Raw genomic sequence first — 21,747 nt, 5'->3', positions numbered from 1 at the left:
AAAAGCCTTGGGGGTGCTGGGGGAGGAGAAGCTCAGCAGGAGCCAGCAGGGAGCACTTGCAGCCCAGAGAGCCAAGCACAGCCTGGGCTGCAGCAAGAGAAGTGTGGCCAGCAGGGCCAGGGAGGGGATTCTGCCCCTCTGCTCCACTCTGCTGAGACCACAGCTGGAGCTCTGTGTCCAGCTCTGGAGCCTCTGTTCCAGGAAGGATCTGGAGGGGCTGGAAGGTGTCCAGAGCAGGGCCATGAGGAGGAGCAGAGGGCTGGAGCTGCTCTGCTATGGAGACAGACTGAGGGAGTTGGGGTTGTGCAGTCTGGAGAGGAGAAGGCTCCAGGGAGACCTTCTTGTGGCCTTCCAGGATCTGCAGGGGGCTACAGGAAAGCTGGGGAGGGACTTTTGAGGGTATCAGGGAGGGACAGGACTGGGGAGGGATGGAGCAGAACTAGAAGTGGATGTGAGGAAGCAGCTCTTCCCCATGAGGGTGGTGAGAGCCTGGCACAGGTTGCCCAGGGAGGGGGTGGAAGCCTCACCCGTGGAGCTGCTCCAGGCCAGGCTGGAGGTGGCTGTGAGCAGCCTGCTGCGGCGTGAGGCGCCCAGGGCAGGGGGGGTTGGCACTGGCTGAGCCTTGGGGTCCTTTCCAAGCCTTTGTGACTCTCTGCTGGTGTCTCTCCTGCCCCACCCCGTGCCCCCCAGGATGCCTACTCCAAGAGGCTGATCCCTGTGCCCTCCATCTGCCGCGTGGCCTCTGCTGGGGAGCAGAAGTTTGAGGTGGTCACCACCAGGCGCAGCTTCGTCTTCAGGGCAGACAGCGATGGTGAGGCCTGGGGGGTCCCTGCCCCCCGCGGGGGGAGGGCTTAGCTCCTCCCTGAGGCATGAACCTTGGAGACATCTCCTCCCTCCCCCCAACACACCTTGCCCTGGGCTGCTCCTGACACTTCTCCCTGCCTCCTTCCACCCCTCCCTCAGCCGAGCGCAAGGAGTGGGTCAGGGCCCTGCAGCAGGCGGTGGAGGAGAGGAGAAGCAAAGCCCTGGAGAGGGCATCCCCCAGCTGGGGGGATGCCAGGCAGCTGGTTGGCAAGAGTGGGCTCCTGGAGCTGAGGGGCTTCAAGCACAAGCTCTTCGTGGTGGTGGCAGGGGACAGAGTCTTCCTCTACAAGAACGCAGAGGTGGGTGGCTGGGGGAGGGGGAATGGAGGGGGCTGGGTGCCCCTCGGGGCGGGGGCAGGGCACTGCTTGGCATCTGCAGCTTCAGCAAGAGGGCACAGGGAACTGGGGCACCCCAGGGCCTGCCACCCCTCACCTCTGGGCAGGTCTCAGGGCCGACAGAGTGCTGGCCCCCAGGCTGCAGCCCCGCTCAGGGCCTGGGGTCGGGAGCTCGGGCCAGGAAGGGTCCCGGAGGCTCCGGAGGCAGCAGGGGCGCTGCGGGGGCAGCAGCAGCAGGGGCTGCTGCGGGGTGGGCACCAGCTGGGCTCCCTCCTCACCCTCCCACCCCGCAGGACCAGCGGCTGGGCATCGGCATCACCTACATCCAGATGAACGTCGGCAACGTCAGGGAGGTGGAGCGCCAGGGCTTCGACCTCACCACCCCCTACCGCACCTTCAGGTGGGCACAGCGCCCGTGCCAGGGGCTGCCAGCCCTGCTGGCCCTGCCCGGGCCCGTGCTGCTCGGCCCCAGGCCCATGGTGTCAAACCCCAGGCCCGTGCCAGCCATGCCCAGCCCCGTCTTGCCCAGCCCCATCCCCATGCCAGCCATGCCCAGCCCCATCTTGCCCAGCCCCATGCCTGTGCCGGCCATGCCCAGCCCCATCTTGCCCAGCCCCATGCCTGTGCCGGCCGTGCCCAGCCCTGTCTTGCCCAGCCCCATCCCCATGCCAGCCATGCCCAGCCCCGTCTTGCCCAGCCCCATCCCCGTGCCGGCCATGCCCAGCCCCATCTTGCCCAGCCCCATGCCCGTGCCAGCCATGCCCAGCCCCGTCTTGCCCAGTCCCATCCCCATGCCAGCCATGCCCAGCCCCGTCTTGCCCAGTCCCATCCCCATGCCGGCCATGCCCAGCCCTGTCTTGCCCAGCCCCATGCCCGTGCCAGCCATGCCCAGCCCTGTCTTGCCCAGCCCCATGCCCATCTTCTTCATCTTTGTTGTCTTCTTCTTCATCCTTTTCATCTTCATCACCTTCATCACCATCTTTTTCCCTCCTTCCCTCCTTCCCTTCCCTCCTTTCCCTTCCTTCCCTTCCCTTCCCTTCCCTTCCCTTCCCTTCCCTTCCCTTCCCTTCCCTTCCCTTCCCTTCCCTTCCCTTCCCTTCCCTTCCTTCCCTTCCCTTCCCTTCCCTTCCCTTCCCTTCCCTTCCCTTCCTTCCCTTCCCTTCCCTTCCCTTCCCTTCCCTTCCCTTCCCTTCCCTTCCCTTCCCTTCCCTTCCCTTCCCTTCCCTTCCCTTCCCTTCCCTTCCCTTCCCTTCCCTTCCCTTCCCTTCCCTTCCCTTCCCTTCCCTTCCCTTCCCTTCCCTTCCCTTCCCTTCCCTTCCCTTCCCTTCCCTTCCCTTCCCTTCCCTTCCCTTCCCTTCCCTTCCCTTCCCTTCCCTTCCCTTCCCTCCTTCCCTTCCCTCTCTCCCTCCCTTCCCTCTCTCCCTCCCTTCCCTCTCTCCCTCCCTTCCCTCTCTCCCTCCCTTCCCTCTCTCCCTCCCTTCCCTCCCTTCCCTTCCCTCTCTCCCTCTCTCCCTCCTCACCTCCCTCTCCCCGCTGCCCCAGCTTCGTGGCGGACTCGGAGGCGGAGCGTGCGGAGTGGGTGGGAGCCCTGCAGCAGTCCATCGCCGAAGCTCTCTGCAGCTGTGAGGTGGCTCAGAGGGTCTGGGAGCTGGAGGCCAACCGCAGCTGCGCCGACTGCGGCTCCCCCTGGCCCGAGTGGGCCTCCATCAACCTCTGCGTCGTCATCTGCAGCAGATGTGCAGGTACCAGGGCTGGGGGCAAGGGCTGGGCACCTCCTGGCCCCAACCTCTGCATGGTCACCTGCAGCAGATGTGCAGGTACCAGGGCTGGGGGCAAGGGCTGGGCACCTCCTGGCCCTGGGCAGCTCCATCAGCCTCAGTGTGGTCACCTGCAGCAGATGTGCAGGTACCAGGGCTGGGGGCAAGGGCTGGGCACCTCCTGGCCCTGGGCAGCTCCATCAGCCTCAGTGTGGTCACCTGCAGCAGATGTGCAGGTACCAGGGCTGGGGGCAAGGGCTGGGCACCTCCTGGCCCTGGGCAGCTCCATCAGCCTCAGTGTGGTCACCTGCAGCAGATGTGCAGGTACCAGGGCTGGGGGCAAGGGCTGGGCACCTCCTGGCCCTGGGCAGCTCCATCAGCCTCAGTGTGGTCACCTGCACCAGATGTGCTGGTGCCAGGGCTGGGGGCAAGGGCTGGGCACCTCCTGGCCCTGGGCAGCTCCATCAGCCTCAGTGTGGTCACCTGCGAGCTGGTGGCACCTTGAGGGGTGGGAGAAGGAGCTGGGCACCTGCTAGCCCTGGGTTGGGCTGTGGGCTGTGAAGGTGCCTAGGGGGGGAAGCTTTGCCCTCTGCAGCCCAAAGCAGGTGCCTGATGCCTGCTGTCCATGCCAGGGGAGCACCGGGGGCTGGGCCCTGGCATCACCAAGGTGCGGAGCCTGAAGCTGGACAGGAAGGTGTGGACGGAGGAGCTGCTGCAGGTATGGCTGGAGGCCAAGCCCCAGGGCCCCCCTGCTGGCCCCTGGGGGCTCTGGGGTGGGGGCTGGCAGGGTGTGGGCAGTCTGATCCAAGCCCCCCGAGGTGGCCCCGTGGTGTGGTTTGGGTAGGGACAGGACCCCCCCAGCACCCTCCCATCCCCATCACCTGCGGCCAGCTGGCACCCACCTGGGCATGCTGGGGAGGGCAGAGGGCACCCTGAGCCAGTTTACTGCTGGCACCCAGCTGGCAGCAGTGGGCACAGCCCTCAGCCTGTGCTGGCAGTGCCAGGGAGCCCTGGGCAGGAAGCTGCTGAAGGCCAAGCAGGGCAAGGGCAGGGAACTGCCCCTGGGCAGGGACAACCTCCTGCAGCAGCACAGCCCAGGGGGGAGCTGCTGGGGAGCAGCTGCCAGGAGAAGGAGCTGGGGGTGGGCACAAGGAGGTGCCCAGCAGCCAGCAAGGTGCCCTGGGGGACAAGGAGGCCAAAGGTGTCCTGGGGGGCATGGAGCAGAGTGTGGGCAGCAGCAGGGGCAGGGAGGTTCTGCTGCCCCTCTGCTCTGCCCTGGGGAGGCCACAGCTGCAGGGCTGGGGGGCAAGAGGCTGGGGGCTGGCATCTGCTGAGGGGTGCCCAGGGGCAGGCCAAGGGGCATGTGGCACCAAGTGGCAGGCAGGAGGTGCCAGCAGGAGCAACTTGCTTGGGGTGAGGCTGCTGCAGAGGCCTGGAGCAGGCTGCCCAGAGAGGCTGTGGAGAGCTTCCAACCCCTCCCTGGTGCCATGGTGCCCCTGGGCAAGTTGCTGGGGGTGCCCAGCTGGCATGAGTGGGCTCCAGGGGTCCCTTTCCACCGGTCCTCACTCTGGGGTCTGTGCCAGGTGACCTCTGCCCTGCAGACAGACAGCGTCTGTGTGTCCCCGGCCGCGGAGGCTGTGCCTGGGGGGGCGGCGTGGAGCGGAGCGGCTCCACCAAACCAGTCTGACCACCGCGGCTGGAATGCAGCGCTGGGCTGGGCCGGGCTGGGCTGGGAGGGGGCTGGGGTTTGCTCCCGGCCCCGGCCCTTGGCCGGCCCCAGCTTCTCCCAGCATTCCCGCCTGGATCCGACATTCCTGCTGCTGTCCCACCCTGCTCCCTCCGCCCCAGAACGCTTCCAGCTGCTGCCTTCCTCCCCTCCCGCCGCCGGGACAGCCTCCTGCCCGCCCCCAAACCTGCTTGGGGACCACCCCAAAGCACCCCGGGATTCTTCGGGGTGGTGCCGGTGGAGCTCCTCCGTGGGCTGCCGGGGGGCGCCGTGGGGTCTGCTGAAGCTGTTCCTGCTGGCCGTGGGGCGGCAGGACCTGGAGGGGGAAGCTCCCATCCGCAGCTGGAGGCTGCTCTCCAGATGTGATCTCTCCAGGGCCGGAGGAAGGGGAAGGAGGGGGGGTGGGGGTGGAAGCTGCCAGATGTTGGAGGTTGAAGCTCCTGTGGGAGCTGGGGCTGGGCAAGGAGCAGCTCTTCCTGCCTGAGAGGGGGGGGCTGCTGCTCCAGCCTGGCCACCCAGGGGCCTTGTGCCTCCTTCACCCCTCCAGGCACCCCCTGGGTGGCACTGGGCTGTGTGGATGTCCCAGCAGCTCCTCACCCTCCATCCCCCCCCAGCACCTCAACCTCCATCCCCATCCCACCCAAACAGAGACCCTCCAGGGCCATGCCCACCAAGCCCCCAGCTATGCCAAACCACTCTTCACCCTCCTGGCACCACCTCACCAACCTCAACCACTCTTCACCCTCCTGGCACCACCTCACCAACCTCAACCACTCTTCACCCTCCTGGCACCACCTCACCAACCTCAACCACTCTTCATCCTCCTGGCACTACCTTCCCAACCTCAACCACTCTTCACCCTCCTGGCACCACCCTCCCAACCTCAACCACTCTTCACCCTCCTGGCACCACCCTCCCAACCTCAACCACTCTTCACCCTCCTGGCACCACCTTCCCAACCTCAACCACTCTTCACCCTCCTGGCACTACCTTCCCAACCTCAACCACTCTTCACCCTCCTGGCACCACCCTCCCAACCTCAACCACTCTTCACCCTCCTGGCACCACCTTCCCAACCTCAACCACTCTTCACCCTCCTGGCACCACCTTCCCAACCTCAACCACTCTTCACCCCCTGGCACCACCTCACCAACCTCAACCACTCTTCACCCTCCTGGCACCACCTCACCAACCTCAACCACTCTTCACCCTCCTGGCACCACCTCACCAACCTCAACCACTCTTCATCCTCCTGGCACCACCTCACCAACCTCAACCACTCTTCATCCTCCTGGCACCACCTCACCAACCTCAACCACTCTTCACCCTCCTGGCACCACCTTCCCAACCTCAACCACTCTTCACCCTCCTGGCACCACCCTCCCAACCTCAACCACTCTTCACCCTCCTGGCACCACCCTCCCAACCTCAACCACTCTTCACCCTCCTGGCACCACCTCACCAACCTCAACCACTTTTCACCCTCCTGGCACCACCTCACCAACCTCAACCACTCTTCATCCTCCTGGCACCACCTTCCCAACCTCAACCACTCTTCACCCTCCTGGCACCACCCTCCCAACCTCAACCACTCTTCACCCTCCTGGCACCACCTCACCAACCTCAACCACTCTTCACCCTCCTGGCACCACCTCCCCAACCTCCCCTTGTCCTCCACAGCTCTTCCACCAGCTTGGCAACGCTGTGGCCAACCAGTTCTGGGCTGCCAACGTCCCTCCCAGTGAAGCCATCAGCCCCAGCAGCAGCAGCCAGGAGCGGAGACGTTTCCTCAGCGCCAAGTACCGGCAGGGCAAATACCGGCGGTACCATCCCCTCTTTGGCAACCAGGAGGAGCTCAACAGGGTCAGGGGTCTCCTCCACCATCCTCCTCCTCCTCTTGAGGGTCCCACCTGGGTGCTAAGTGGAGCTGAACTTGGGTCCTGAGGGTGTTCTGGGGTGGAGGTTGGATGAGGTTGGGTGGAGGTTGGATGGTGGTTGGATGGAGGTGGGATGGTGCTGGATGGAGGTTGGATTGGGTTGGATGGAGGTTGGATTGGGTTGGATGGTGCTGGATGGGGTTGGATGAGGCTGGATGGGATTGGGTTGGATGGTGCTGGATGGGGTTGGATGAGGCTGGATGGAGTTGGATTGGATAGAGGATTGGATGGGTTTGCATGAGGCTCGATGGTGTTGGATGAGGCTAGATGGGATTGGCTTGGATGGGGCTGGATGGGATTGGCTTGGGTGGAAGTCGGATGGGGTTGGATAAGGCTGGATGAGACTGGATGGTTCCCCTTTCCCTTCCCATCCCCCTGCCTGTGTCACCCCAGCCCCCATTTCCCACCCCACATTCCCACTGTGCCCCTTCCCCCCCAGATGAAGCCTGAGGGTCTCCAGGAGCTTCAAACCCAGAAGGGCTGAGCCTCAGCTCTGGGCTGGACCACAACCAACTTCATTTCCAGGCTGGAGACCCCAGTCTGAGGTGGGGTGTCCCCCCCCTCATCCCACCTGGAAGTGGTGTTGGGGTCCAGCACTGGCCTGAACTGGGGCTCCTGGAACCTCACCTGGAGCTGGGGCTCCTGGGGGTGGTTGGAAGAGACCTTTGGGATCATCACATCCAACCCCTTCCCAGCTTCCAGGACATCCAGAAGCTCTGATCCCACGGGATGAAGCTCCTCAAGCTCCCCACAGTGCTGGGGGAGGGAGGTCACCCAGCACCCCTAACCCCTCACCCAGCTCAGCCATTCCTGATCCCAGTGCTGGATTGGGATTTCCTCCTTTGGGATCACCACATCCAACCCCTCCCCACCTTCCAGGAGCTCTGATCCCATGGGATGAAGCTCCTCAAGCTCCCCACAGTGCTGGGGGAGGGGGGTCACCCAGCACCCCTAATCCCTCACCCGGCCCACCCATTCCCGCTCCCAGTGCCGCGTTCCCCTGGGAATTGCTCTCCCAGCTCTCCAGCCCCTCCGGCGGGGCTGCTGCGGGGGGCGGCCGGAGCCCTGCCCCGGTCCTTGTTTGTGTCGCGGCGGCGGCGGAGCGGTCCCGCCCGCTGCCCGATGACCTCATCCCGGCTCCAGCAGGGATTCGCCGCCCCATTCCCGACTCTTTTTTGGGCTTCTTCCACACACCCCCTCCCGGCCCCGGCCCCTCGGCCCCGGCCCCGGCCCCGGCCCGGCCGCTTTTGTCCTGCCCGGGGGGCGGCAGCTCCGCCGCGCTCCCGCCCGGCTCCTGTCGCCTCAGGTTCTCCCCTTCCTCCTCTTTCTTCTTCTTCCTCCTCTTTCTTCTTCTTCCTCCTCTTTCTTCTTCTTCCTCCTCTTTCTTCTTCTTCCTCCTCTTTCTTCTTCTTCCTCCTCTTTCTTCTTCTTCCTCCTCTTTCTTCTTCTTCCTCCTCTGTTTTTTCTTCCTCCTCTGTTTTTTCTTCCTTCTCTTTTTTTTCTTCCTTCTCTTTTTTTTCTTCCTTCTCTTTTTTTTTCTTCCTTCTCTTTTTTTTTCTTCCTTCTCTTTTTTTTTCTCTTTTTTTTTCTTTCTTCTCTTTTTTTCTTCCTTCTCTTTTTTTCTTCCCCCTTTTTTCTTCCTTCCCCCTCTTTTTCCTCCTTCTCTTCCTTTTCTTTCTTCCCCTCTTTTTCCTCCCCCCTTCCTTTTCTTCCTCCTCTTCCTTCTTATTTTCTTCTTCTTCGTCCTCCTCTTTCTCCTCTTTTACTTCCTCCTCATCCTGCTCTTTTTCTTCCTTCTCTTCCTCCTCCTCTTCTTTCCTCTTCTCTCATTTTCTTCCCCTTTCCCCTCTTCCTCTTTTTCCTATCCCTCCTCTCCCTCTTTCCCTTCTTCTTCCTCCTCCTCCTTCTCTTTCCCCTCCTTATCGTCCAGGGGAGCCTTCAGCCTCCCTTTCCCCCTCTCTGGCTCACTCACAGGCTCTGTGCGTGGCTGTCACCACCAGCGACCTGGCCGAGACCCAGGCTCTGCTCTTCTGTGGGGCAGCTGCCAGCTGTGCCAGTGGCGACCCCGAGTGCCCCACGCCCCTGGCCCTGGCCGAGCGGAGCGGGCAGAGGCTGCAGATGGAGTTCCTGCTCCACAACAAGACCTCAGGTAGGAGCTGACCTCCCCCCGGCAGGCCACCAGGGGCTGCCCCGAGTCCACCACTGTCGTTGCAGAAGCTGGGAAGCAGAGCTGCTGCTGTGTCCCTGAGGGATGTGGCCGTGGTCCAAGCTCTGTGCCCTGCCCTGCAGCTTCCAAGAGCGGCTGCTTGGTGCTGCCAGGCTCTGTGCACCTCAGGAGGGAGGGTTTTGGGGTGCTCCTCGCACCCTTGGGTCGGGGGTGGGCTGGGGGGGGGGGGCAGGGAGGGAGGTTCCGTGCCAGCTGGAGACAGTGGTCCACAGCCTGGTTGGGGGTTGATGGCAGTGGGAAGGATGGCATCAGACCTTCTGCACCACCCTGGCATGCTGTGGGCATCTCTGAGAGCTTCAGGGGCCATGCCCCTGCCAGCTGGGAAACCTCCATCTCCAGTGCCCACCCCCACAAGCCCAGCTCTGGGGGTGGGGGTTCCCATAGAACCAAGCCTCCCCCTAGCCCTGGGTGAACTTCCAGCCTTGGGAAGCTGGGATGAAGGTGTGCTGGAGCTGCTACTCCTGGGTGGCCAAAGCCCTCCTGCAGAAGCTGGAGTCAGCCCAGGGCTGGGGGTTGGGGCTCCACACCAAAGAGGTCTGGGAGAGTGATGAGGACCTCCTGGCCACCCTGGTGGGCTGGAGAAACCCAAACCTCTGAGCTCATCCGGCTGGGATTGGCTCTGGAGGTCATCTCCAGGGCACTGGGATGGAGCAGAGCTGGGCTGGAGGAAAAGGGATGGCCTGGAGGAGCTGGGCTAGGCTGGTGGAGCTGGGCTGGTGTAGAAGGGCTGGGGGAGCTGGGCTAGGCTAGGCTAGGCTGGGCTAGAGGGGCTGGGCTGGGCTGGTGGAGAAGGGCTGGAAGAGCTGGGCTGGTCTTGGGGAGAAGGGCTGGAGGAGCTGGGCTGGGCTGGGCTGGTGGAGGAGGGCTGGAAGAGCTGGGCTGGGCTGGGGGAGAAGGGCTGGAGGAGCTGGGCTGGGCTGGGGGAGAAGGGCTGGAGGAGCTGGGCTGGGCTGGGCTGGTGGAGAAGGGCTGGAGGAACTGGGCTGGGCTGGGCTGGTGGAGAAGCTGGGCTAGGCTGGGCTGGAGGAGAAGGGCTGGAGGAGCTGGGCTAGGCTGGGCTGGAGGAGCTAGGCTGGTGGAGAAGGGCTGGAAGAGCTGGTCTGGTCTGGGGGAGAAGGGCTGGAAGAGCTGGGCTGGGCTGGAGGAGAAGGGCTGGAGGAGCTGGGCTGGGCTGGAGGAGAAGGGCTGGAGGAGCTGGGCTGGAGGAGCTGGGCTGGTCGAACAAAGCTTTGCATTCTCCTGGGCATCTCCACCTCTAGAGGCCATGGTGTGACCTTGGGGTGCTTCAGGGGTCTCCCTGCACCCCACCTCTGCCTGGTCCCCCGAGGAACCGGGGAGATGCCTCCTGCTGGCGGGCACAGCGGGGAAACTGAGGCAGTGGCAGACCCCTGGGTCGTCCTCTCAGCCCCTGCCCCGCCAGGTCCTGCCCTTCTCCCTCCATGGAGCCAGGCAGGAGAAGGCTCAGCAGGGGTGGGATCCAGTCCTCCCCTTCCCACAGCATCCCCGGCCCCATCCCAGCTGGGATGTGGGATGCAGGGATGCAGGGGACAGCCTGGGGGGACATTGGTGGGGGGAAGGTCCTTCTGAGCTGGGGGTGACGAGCTGGAGGTGTCCCCTCCGCAGAGGCTCCACGCCTGGAGGTGGGCAGCACCGAGGAGAAGCCCTACCTGGTGCCCCTGCCCTCCGTCACCCACAACGGCTTCCTCTACAAGACTCCCTCCATGGCCAAGCCCATTGGCGAGAGGAAGGGCGCAGAAGGTAGGGGGAGGGCCTCGGGGGGAGACCACCAAGGGTGCAAGGGGGTGGGGGGGAGGAGGTGGGAGGAGGTGGACTGCTCAGGGGTGGCTCCGAAAGTGATGCTGAGCAGCTGGGTGGAGCCACCGCGGAGGCGGTGGAGCTTCACCCAGCTCGGAGGTGGGCAGGCAAGGGGGGGGTGGGGGCCGCCGGGGGGCGCTGCTGAGCACCATCCCGCGGCACGCAGAGTTCAGCCGGCGCTGGTGCACGCTGCAGGAGGGGCTGCTCAGCTACTACGAGAGCGAGCGCAGCCCCCTGCCCAACGGCGAGCTCAGGCTGCAGGACGTCGTCTGCCTGGTCAGCAACCCCCCCCCACACCCACGGGTAAGGCTGGGCACCCGGCCTGGTGCTCCACAGCGCCCCCACGCTGTCCCTGAGGTGGCCCCAGAGTGTCCCTGTGGCAGCCCTGCAGCATCCTTGTGGCAGCCCTGCAGCATCCTTGTGGCAGCCCTGTAATATCCCTGTAATATCCCTATACTATCCTCATAGTATCCCTATACTATCTCCATAATATCCCCACAGTGTCCCTATAGTATCCCCATAATACCTCTATGCTATTCCTATAGTACTCCTACAGCATCCCTATAGTCTCCCTGTAGTATCCCTATACTATCCCTATAATACCCCTACAGTGCCCCTATAGCATCCCTGTAGTACTCCAACAGCATCCCTGCAGTGTCCCCATAGTATCCCTATACTATCCCCGTGGTACCCCTACAGTATCCCCCTAGTATCCCTACACTGTCCCCATAGTACCCCTACAGTATCCCCCTAGTATCCCTACACTGTCCCCATAGTGCCCCTATAGCATCCCTGTAGTACTCCAACAGCATCCCTATAGTATCCCCATGGTACCCCTACAGTATCCCCATAGTATCCCCATAATATCTCTGTACTATCCCCATGGAACTCCCATAATAACCCTATAGCACCCCTTTAGTACCCCTACAGTTTCCCTATAGTATCCCCATAGTACCACTATGGTCTCCCTACATAATCCCTATGGTCTCCCTATAGCATCCCTATGGTCTCCCTACATCATCCCTATAGTATCCCCATAGTATCCCTGTACTATCCCCGTAGTATCCCCACAGTACCCCTATGGCATCCCCATAGTCTCCCTAGAGTATCCTCAGAGTATCCCCAGAGCTCCCAGGCACACATTTGCCATCTCCCCAGCCCTGGGTGAGCCGACCTGGAGCAGGACCTTCTCCCTCCCCGTGTGACATCCCTGCCCCTCCTCCCTGCCCCCTGCCCCCCCCCAGCTCCCAGGGCTGTTCTCTCCCTCTGCCCCCCAGGCTGGAGAGCACCTTTGAGCTCTACACCGAGTCGGAGAGGCTCTACCTCTTCGGGCTGGAGAGCCCCGAGGCCGCCCGCGAGTGGCTGCACTCCATAGCCAAGGTAGGAGGTGCTGCCCTGGGGTAAGCCCCTGGGGCTGCTGGGGGGCAGCTGGGTGGCCCCCGGCTACTGATGGGGGCAGCTGGGTGCTCCCTGGGGCTGCTGAGGGGCAGCTGGGGGGCAGCTGGGTGCTTCCTGGGTTCTGCTGGGGGCCAGCTAGGGGCAACTGGGTATTCCCTGTGGCTGCTGGGGGGCAGCTGGGTGGCCCCTGGCTACTGCTGGGGGCAGCTGGGTGCTCCCTGGGGCTGCTGAGGGGCAGCTGGGGGGCAGCTGGGTGCTTCCTGGGTTCTGCTGGGGGCCAGCTAGGGGCAACTGGGTATTCCCTGTGGCTGCTGGGGGGCAGCTGGGTGGCCCCTGGCTACTGCTGGGGGCAGCTGGGTGCTCCCTGGGGCTGCTGAGGGGCAGCTGGGGGGCAGCTGGGTGCTTCCTGGGTTCTGCTGGGGGCCAGCTAGGGGCAACTGGGTATTCCCTGGGGCTGCTGGGGGGCAGCTGGGTGCTCCCTGGGGCTGCTGGGGGGCAGCTGGGTGCTCCCTGGGGCTGCTGGGGGGCAGCTGAGTACCTGCTGGGGCTGCTGGGGGGCAGCTGGGTGCTCCCTGGGGCTGCTGAGGGGCAGCTGGGGGGCAGCTGGGGGCTCCCCAGGACTGCTAGGGGATAGCTGGGGGCTCCCTGGGCCTGCTGGGTGGCAGCTGGGTGTCCACCCAGGGCTGCTGGGGGGCAGCTGGGTGCTCCCTGGGGCTGCTGGGGGAGCTGCTGGGTGCTTCCCGGGTGCTGCTGGAGGGCAGCTGGGTGCTTCCCAAGGGCTGCTGGGGGGCAGCTGGGGGGCAGCCGGGTGCCCCCCCCGCGGGCTGGCACTGAGGATTCCTTTCCCTCTCCCCCCAGGGCTTCCTGCCGCCCGGCGCGGAGGAGCTGCTGGCTGTGGACTTCCAGCGCCTGGGCCGCCTGCGCTACAAGGGAGGCCTGGACCTGGAGCAGGCCAGGGAGGGCTGGTTCGCCCTGGCGGGCTCCCAGCTCCACCTCTGCCCCCGGGACCGCGAGAGGCAGGAACCGCTGCAGCTGCGCAAGCTGCAGGAGCTCTGTGAGGCCCGCCGCACGGGGCAGGGCACGGGGCAGGGCACAGGGCAGGGGCACAGAGGGCAGGGCACCCAGGGCAGGGGCACAGAGGGAGGGCACAGGGCAGGGGCACAGAGGGCAGGGCACCCAAGGCAGGGGCACAGAGGGCAGGGCACCCAAGGCAGGGGCACACAGGGAAGGGCACACAGGGTAGGGCAGAGAGGGAGAGGCACAGAGGGCGGGGCACAGAGGCAAGGGCACCCAGAGCAGGCATCCAGGGCAGGGGCACAGAGGCAAGGGCACCCAGAGCAGGCATCCAGGGCAGGGGCACAGAGGCAAGGGCACCCAGAGCAGGCATCCAGGGCAGGGGCACAGAGGCAAGGGCACCCAGAGCAGGCATCCAGGGCAGGGGCACAGAGGCAAGGGTACCCAGGGCAGGGGCACAGAGGGAAGGGCACCCAGAGCAGGGGCACCCAGGACAGGGCACCCAGCTTCCTCCTCTCCATCATCTCCACTCCTGGGTTGCAGCCACTCTTCTTCCTCTCCTTCATCTTCCTCACTCCCTGGGTTGCAGCCACTCTTCCTCCTCTCCTTCATCTTCCTCACTCCCTGGGTTGTGGCCACTCTTCCTCCTCTCCTTCATCTTCCTCACTCCCTGGGTTGCAGCCACTCTTCCTCCTCTCCTTCATCTTCCTCACTCCCTGGGTTGCAGCCACTCTTCCTCCTCTCCTTCATCTTCCTCACTCCCTGGGTTGCAGCCACTCTTCCTCCTCTCCTTCATCTTCCTCACTCCCTGGCTTGCAGCCACTCTTCCTCCTCTCCTTCATCTTCCTCACTCCCTGGGTCGCAGCCACTCTTCCTCCTCTCCTTCATCTTCCTCACTCCCTGGGTCGCAGCCACTCTTCCTCCTCTCCTTCATCTTCTTCACTCCCTGGGTTGCAGCCACTCTTCCTCCTCTCCATCATCTTCCTCACTCCCTGGGTTGTGGCCACTCTTCCTCCTCTCCTTCATCTTCCTCACTCCCTGGGTTGCAGCCAGTCTTCCTCCTCTCCATCATCTTCCTCACTCCCTGGGTTGTGGCCACTCTTCCTCCTCTCCTTCATCTTCCTCACTCCCTGGGTTGCTGCCACTCTTCCTCCTCTCCATCATCTTCCTCACTCCCTGGGTTGCAGCCACTCTTCCTCCTCTCCTTCATCTTCCTCACTCCCTGGGTTGCTGCCACTCTTCCTCCTCTCCATCCTCTTGTTCCCCCCAGGCAGCCCTCGCCATGGCAGGGGGGGTGGTGGGGAGGGGACCTGGGCCCCCCCACCTCGATGGTGATGAGTTCTCTGCCTTCCTCTTCCAGCCATCCAAGGAGACAACGAGGTGCTGGTGCTGGTGGAGAGGAGAAGGTAAGAGGAGAGGCTTCAGCCAATTCTCCCACCCCTCCCCAAGACCCCGCCTCCCCCCGGGGCATCTTCCCCCTTCCCGGGATGATCTGAGCCCCTCAGCAGAGGCCAGGGGCTGAGCTTCCTGGGGGGGTCTGGGTGGGCTCTGGGGGGTGGGGGTGGTCCTGCACTGAGGTGCCTCTTGCTGGCAGGACTTTGTACATCCAGGGGGAGAGGAAGTTGGACTTCCTGGGCTGGGTGCAGGCCATCCAGAAGGCTGCAGGGGGCTCTGGGGACTCCTTGGCGGAGCAGCAGCTGACCGAGGCCAACGTGCCCTTGCTGGTGGATCGCTGCATCGACTACATCACCCAGTGTGGTAGGTGGCCCCTGGGGGCACCTGGCTGCTGCTGGCCACCAGAGCGTGGCCCTTGGCTCCCCGCCGTGGCTGGAGACCCGGCAGCGCTGGCACAGCCCCAGCCCGGCGCTGGGCAGGGAGCTCTGCAGCCAGGCACCTGCTGGCCTGGCCACAGTGCCTTGGGAAGGGAGCAGGGCTCCACGTCCTGCCCCTGCCAGCCCTGCCCCGGCCCTCTCTGGGCACCAGGAGCCCCTCCTGGGCTCCCCCAAGACCTCCTCCTGCCAGCAGGCTGCCAACAGCAGCTGCCCAGCTCCTGTCCCCTCCCAGCCCGAGCCCAGCTGCACCTGGGAGGGGGGACAAACACACCATGGGCTTCCAGAGTCCTGGAATGGCAGCATGGAGGTGGTGGGAAGTGACCCCTGGAGCCCACCCAGGCCAGCAGGGCACCCCCAGCAGCTTGCCCAGGGGCACCATGGCTCCAGGGGGGGTGGAAGCTCTCCACATCCTCTCTGGGCAGCCTGCTCCAGGCCTCTCCAGCAGCCTCACCCCAAACAAGTTGCTCCTGCTGGCACCTCCTGGCTGCCCCTTGGTGCCCCTTGAGCCCTGGGCACCCCTCAGCAGATGCCAGCCCCAGGCTCTTGCCCCCCAGCCCTGCAGCTGTGGCCTCCACAGGGCAGAGCAGAGGGGCAGCAGAACCTCCCTGCCCCTGCTGCTGCCCACACTCTTCTCCATGCCCCCCCAGGACACCTTTGGCATCTCCCCAGGGCACCTTGCTGGCTGCTGGGCAGCTCCTTCTGCCCACCCCCAGCTCCTCCTCCAGGCAGCTGCTCCCCAGCAGCTCCCCCCTGGGCTGTGCTGCTGCAGGAGGTTGTCCCTGCCCAGGGGCAGGACCCTGCCCTTGCCCTGCTTGGCTCTTAGCAGCTTCCTGCCCAGGGCTCCCTGGCACTGCCAGCGCTGCCTGAGGGCTGTGCCCACTGCTGCCAGCTGGGTGCCAGCATCCAACTGTCCGAGGCCCCCCTCTGAGCCTTCCTCCAGCTCCATGATGAAGCTGTTACCCAAGTGTCCCTCATCCCCCCCTCCCCTGGGAGCCCTCCAGCTGGGGCAGAGCTCTGTCTCCACCCCACACCTCCTTGGGGGGGTCCCGGGTGGGCAGCTCCTCCTTGGGCATCCCTGGGGCGGGCTGCCAGGGGGTGGTTGGCCGTGCCCTTGGCAGGGGGGGAGGTGTCCTCAGCTGCTGAGCTGCCCCCCTGCAACCCCCCAGGGCTGACCTCTGAGGGCATCTACCGCAAGAGCGGGCAGAACTCCAAGACCACCAGCCTGCTGCAGCTGCTGCGCAGGGACGCCCGCGGGCTGCGGCTGCGCGAGGGCGAGCAGCAGCTCGACGACGTCGCCAGCACCCTCAAGAGGTTCTTCAGGGACCTGCCCCAGGGCCTCTTCACCTCCCACTGGGGCCAGCACTGGCTGAGGACGAGCAGTGAGTGTCCCCCTGGTGATGCTGGGGGAGGGTGGGGGGATGGATGGATGGATGGAGATGGGTGGATGAAGATGGATGGAGATGGATGGATGAAGATGGATGGAGATGGATGGGTGGATGGATGGAGATGGGTGGATGAAGATGGATGGAGATGGATGGGTGGATGGATGGAGATGGGTGGATGGGGATGGATGGAGATGGATGGGTGGATGGATGGAGATGGGTGGATGGGGATGGATGGAGATGGATGGATGAAGATGGATGGAGATGGATGGGTGGATGGATGGAGATGGGTGGATGAAGATGGATGGAGATGGATGGGTGGATGGATGGAGATGGGTGGATGGGGATGGATGGAGATGGATGGATGAAGATGGATGGAGATGGATGGGTGGATGGATGGAGATGGGTGGATGAAGATGGATGGAGATGGATGGGTGGATGGATGGAGATGGGTGGATGGGGATGGATGGAGATGGGTGGATGAAGATGGATGGGGATGGATGGGTGGGTGGATGGGGATGGATGGATGGGGATGGATGGGGATGGATGGAGATGGATGGAGATGGATGGATGGATGGGGATGGATGGAGATGGATGGATGGGGATGGATGGATGGATGGAGATGGATGGATGGGGATGGATGAAGATAGATGGAGATGGATGGATGAAGATGGATGGAGATGGATGGATGGAGATGGATGGGTGGAGATGGATGGGTGGAGATGGATGGGTGGGTGGATCGGGATGGGTGGGTGGATGGAGATGGATATATGGAGATGGATGGGTGGAGATGGATGGATGGGTGGAGATGGATGGATGGATGAAGATGGATGGGGATGGATGAAGATGGATGGATGGAGATGGATGGAGATGGATGGATGGATGGAGATGGGTGGGTGGAGATGGATGGGTGGATGGAGATGGATGGGTGGATGGAGATGGGTGGATGGAGATGGGTGGATGGAAGCACTGAGGAGCTAAACAGACACAAACCATGGTGCTGTGGAGCTGGGATGCTCCAGTCCTGTGCAGCTGGGATGCTCCTGCCATGTTCTGCTTCCATGTAACTGGGGTGCTCTGGAGCTGTGGAGCTAGGGTGCTCTGCACCTATGGAGTTGGGATGCTGTGGACCATGGGATGATGTGGACCCTGGGATGCTCCAGCCCCATGGAGCTGGGATGCTCTGGCCCAAGGGATGCTCTGGCCCAAGGGATGCTCCAGCCCCATGGAGCTGGGATGCTCTGGCCCAAGGGATGCTCCAGCCCCATGGAGCTGGGATGCTCTGGCCCAAGGGATGCTCTGGCCCAAGGGATGCTCCAGCCCCATGGAGCTGGGATGCTCTGGCCCAAGGGATGCTCCAGCCCCATGGAGCTGGGATGCTCTGGCCCAAGGGATGCTCCAGCCCCATGGAGCTGGGATGCTCTGGCCCAAGGGATGCTCCAGCCCCATGGAGCTGGGATGCTCTGGCCCAAGGGATGCTCCAGCCCCATGGAGCTGGGATGCTCTGGCCCAAGGGATGCTCCAGCCCCATGGAGCTGGGATGCTCTGGCCCAAGGGATGCTCCAGCCCCATGGAGCTGGGATGCTCTGGCCCAAGGGATGCTCCAGCCCCATGGAGCTGGGATGCTCTGGCCCAAGGGATGCTCCAGCCCCATGGAGCTGGGATGCTCTGGCCCAAGGGATGCTCCAGCCCCATGGAGCTGGGATGCTCTGGCCCAAGGGATGCTCTGGCCCAAGGCATGCTCCAGCCCCATGGAGCTGGGATGCCCTGGCCCAAGGCATGCTCCAGCCCCATGGAGCTGGGATGCTCTGGCCCAAGGGATGCTCCAGCCCCATGGAGCTGGGATGCTCTGGCCCAAGGGATGCTCCAGCCCCATGGAGCTGGGATGCTCTGGCCCAAGGGATGCTCCAGCCCCATGGAGCTGGGATGCTCTGGCCCAAGGGATGCTCCAGCCCCATGGAGCTGGGATGCTCTGGCCCAAGGGATGCTCCAGCCCCATGAAGCCGGGATGCTCTGGCCCAAGGGATGCTCCATGCCCACAGTGGGGCAAGGGGATCTAAGGCAGGGTGTGGGGCTGGGCTGGTGGCTCCATGGGTCTCAATCAGAGCCTTCCATGCTCCTTCATCACCTTCTGCCAGCACTGGAGGATGAGGAGGAGAAGATCAGGGAGTACCGGCGGCTCCTGGACGCCCTCCCCACGGTCAACAGGGCCACGCTGAAGGCTCTCATCAACCACCTCTTCAGGTACCAGAAGGGTGGCAGAGCCCTGCCAGCAGCTCTCTGAGCCCCTGTGGAGCATCACCCCCACGTCTCCTGGAGGAGAGCCCCCATCCCTCCATCGCCCTCCCACGCAAGGAAGGGAGAGAGGGACCTGGGGGCCAAGCAGTGCTCCCGGGCTGGGCCGAGGCTGAGGAGGAGGAGGTTCTGATGCTGGGGTTCCTGCCAGGGTCCAGCTCTTCTCTGGGGAGAACCAGATGACCACACACAACCTGGCCATAGTGTTTGGGCCCACGCTCTTCCAGACCGACGGGAAGGACTACAAGGCAGGCCGGGTGGTGGAGGACCTCATCAGCCACTACGTGAACATCTTCAACGTAGGCTCTCCCCCACCCCCAGCCCTGCCTCAGGCTGGGGTGTGGGCAGCTCCCAGGGGAGGGGGAAGGGGAAGGGGGAGGAAGCTGGAGCTGCTCTGCCTGAAGACATCTCCTTGCTTCAGGGAGGAGGGGGCTCCACGTCCTCGCCAAGCCCTGGGGAGCCCCAAGCCCGGAGGTGCTGGCACCGCCTGGCGAGGCAGCGGAGGCCCCTGAGCTCCTGTGGGGAAGCTCAAGGGTGGCCTGGTGGAGCCCTGACGGCTCCCTGGGCTCCTCTTCCTCGGCAGGTCAACGAGCAAGAGATGAAGAAGCAGCAGGATGAGATCATGGCCATCATGAAGCTGCGGGAGGCAGCCTCCAGCGGGACGCAGGTGGGTCCCGGCCCGGGGGCACCTTGCCCTGGGGGCACCTTGGCTGGGGGCACCCTTTTGGCATGGAGAGCTCAGCCCCTGCTCCAGCACCTCCTGGAGATGCAGGAGGGGCTTGTCCATGCTGGCTGGTGGAAGGGCTCTCTTGTTGGGTCTCCAGCAAGCAGGGGACTTCATCTGCACTGTCTACCTGGAGGAGAAGAAGACCGAGGCGGAGCAGCACATCAAGGTGAGCGCTGGGACTGGGGGCCATGGAGGGGAAGAGGCCTCCCTGAGGCTCCACAGCTCTCTGGTGGCCTGGGGAGGGAGGGTGTGAGGTGAGCCAGGGGGGTGGGCAGGGGGCTGCCGGAGGTGGGCTCCAGCCCAGCGCTGCTCCCTGCCAGATCCCGGCCACGATGACAGCCGAGGAGCTGACCCTGGAGATCCTGGACAGGAGGAAAGTGGTGGTGAAGGAGAAGGACTACTGGAGCTGCTTTGAGGTCAACGAGAGGGAGGAGGCAGGTGGGGAGCTCCACAGGGCTGGAGGTGGGGATGGCAGTGGAGATGAGGTGGAGATGGAGAGAGGTGGAGGTGGAGATGAGAATGGGGGTGGAGATGGGGGTAAAGGTGAGAATGCAGCTGGAGGTGGGGATGGAGGTGGAGGTGGGATTGGAAGTGGGGATGGAGGTGGAGATGGAAGTGGAGGTGGAAGTAGGGATGGAGGTGGAGATGACAATGGAGATGGAGGTGGGGGTGGAGGTGGAGATGGGAATCGAAGTGGGAATGGAGGTGGAGATAGGAATGGAGGTGGGGATGGAGGTGGGAATGGAGGTGGAGGTGGGAATGGAGGTGGAGGTGGGAATGGAGGTGGAGGTGGGAATGGAGATGGGGATGGAGGTGGAGGTGGGGATGGAGGTGGAAATGGAGGTGGAGGTGGGAATGGAGGTGGGGATGGAGGTGGAGGTGGGGATGGAGGTGGAGGTGGGGATGGAGGTGGGGATAGGAATGGAGGTGGAGATGGAAGTGGAGATGGAGGTGGGAATGGAGGTGGAGGTGGGAATGGAGGTGGGGATGGAGGTGGAGGTGGGGATGGAGGTGGGAATGGGAGTGGAGGTGGGGATGGAGGTGGAGGTGGGGGTGGAGGTGGATGTGGGAATGGAGGTGGGGATGGAGATGGAGATGATGGAGATAGATGGGAATGGAGGTGAAGGTGGGAATGAATATGGAAGTGGGAATGGAGCTGAGGATAGAGATGATGGAAATAGATGGAAGTGGAGGTGGACATAGAGATGGGAATGGAGGTGGGGATGGAGGTTGAGATGGGGATGGAGGTTGAGATGGGGATTGATATGGCAGTGGGAATGGAGATGAGGATGGAGATGCTGGAGATAGGTGATGTGAAGATGGAGATGAGGGTGGAGATAGATGGATGTAGAGATGGAGACAGATGGAGATGGAGCTGGATGTGGAGCAGCAGCATGCAGGGGATGCAGTGACCTGGAGATGGGAGGGAGAAGCAAGACCTTGGGAGACCTTCAGGAGCCAAGCCTGACCCCACTGCGGGGGGGGGTGGCGGGTGCCAGGGTGGGGGTGGCAGGTGCCAGGGCTGCTGCCTGAGCCCCTCCTGTCACCATGCCCCCCCTAGAGCGCCCCCTGCACTACTCAGAGAAGGTTCTGCCCATCCTGCACTGCCTGGGCACCGACAGCTACCTGGTGGTGAAGAAGCAGGCGGCCATGGAGGGCATGCTGCTGTACCTCGGTGAGCAGGGCAGGCACAGCATGGGGTGCCCTGGGGTGGGATGGGCCAGATTGGGTGGGGTGGAGTGGGTGGGATAGGATGGGGTGGGATGGATTGAGTGGGATGGGATAAGTTGGGTGGGGTGGGATGAGATGGGATGGGATGTGGTGGGATGGGATAGAAACAAGATGGGGATGGAGATGGGATGGGATGTGGTGGGAAGAGTTGGGTGGGATGGGATAGAAATAGGATGGGGGTGGAGATGGGATGGGGTGGGATGGGATGGGATGGAAATAGGATGGGGATGGAGATGGGATGGGGTGGGATGGGATGGAAATAGGATGGGGATGGAGATGGGATGGGATGTGGTGGGATGGGTTGGCTGGGATGGGATGGAAATAGGATGGGGATGGAGATGGGATGGGATGTGGTGGGATGGGTTGGATGGGATGGGATGGAAATAGGATGGGGATGGAGATGGGATGGGATGTGGTGGGATGGGTTGGGTGGGGTGGAGTGGGATGGGAGGGAATGGGATGGAAATATGGAGATGGGAGAAGGATGGGATGGAGATGGGAGAGGGATGGGATGGAGATGGGTTGGGATGGGATGGAAATAGGATAAGGATGGGGATGGGTTGGGGATGAGATGGGATGGAGGTAGGATGGGGATGGGATGAGATGGGGAAGGGTTGGGATGGGATGAGGTGGGATAGAAATAGGATAAGGACGGTGGTAGGATGAGGATAGAGAGGGGATGGGGATGGGTTGGGATGGGATGTGGT

The 21,747-nt window shown here is 63.6% G+C and overlaps 2 protein-coding genes across 2 annotated transcripts in view; both read left to right on the top strand.

Annotated features, from left to right (window-relative positions):
• ARAP1 (ArfGAP with RhoGAP domain, ankyrin repeat and PH domain 1) overlaps positions 1-21,061 on the top strand; it is a 36,185-nt gene extending 15,124 nt beyond the window's left edge. The window contains 21 exon segments of the mRNA XM_054164865.1: positions 691-811; positions 964-1,163; positions 1,493-1,599; positions 2,742-2,941; positions 3,589-3,674; positions 6,363-6,545; positions 8,594-8,768; positions 10,470-10,604; positions 10,828-10,946; positions 10,948-10,964; positions 11,939-12,041; positions 12,918-13,113; positions 14,434-14,479; positions 14,668-14,831; positions 16,072-16,284; positions 18,426-18,531; positions 18,734-18,881; positions 19,166-19,249; positions 19,407-19,475; positions 19,630-19,747; positions 20,871-21,061. Of these exon segments, the coding sequence (XP_054020840.1) occupies positions 691-811; positions 964-1,163; positions 1,493-1,599; positions 2,742-2,941; positions 3,589-3,674; positions 6,363-6,545; positions 8,594-8,768; positions 10,470-10,604; positions 10,828-10,946; positions 10,948-10,964; positions 11,939-12,041; positions 12,918-13,113; positions 14,434-14,479; positions 14,668-14,831; positions 16,072-16,284; positions 18,426-18,531; positions 18,734-18,881; positions 19,166-19,249; positions 19,407-19,475; positions 19,630-19,747; positions 20,871-21,061 (2,781 nt within the window).
• A 679-nt stretch (positions 21,062-21,740) lies between these two features.
• Positions 21,741-21,747, top strand: part of ARRB1 (arrestin beta 1) — an 8,020-nt gene continuing 8,013 nt past the window's right edge. The window contains exon 1 of the mRNA XM_054164864.1: positions 21,741-21,745. Coding sequence (XP_054020839.1) covers positions 21,741-21,745 — 5 coding nt within the window. The remainder of the gene's footprint in view (positions 21,746-21,747) is intronic.

The sequence above is a fragment of the Dryobates pubescens genome, chromosome 10 (assembly GCF_014839835.1).
Source record: "Dryobates pubescens isolate bDryPub1 chromosome 10, bDryPub1.pri, whole genome shotgun sequence".
NCBI classification, from domain to species: Eukaryota; Metazoa; Chordata; class Aves; order Piciformes; family Picidae; genus Dryobates; species Dryobates pubescens.
Note: the sequence above shows the minus strand (reverse complement) of the source record. Positions and strands in the feature narration are given on the sequence as shown.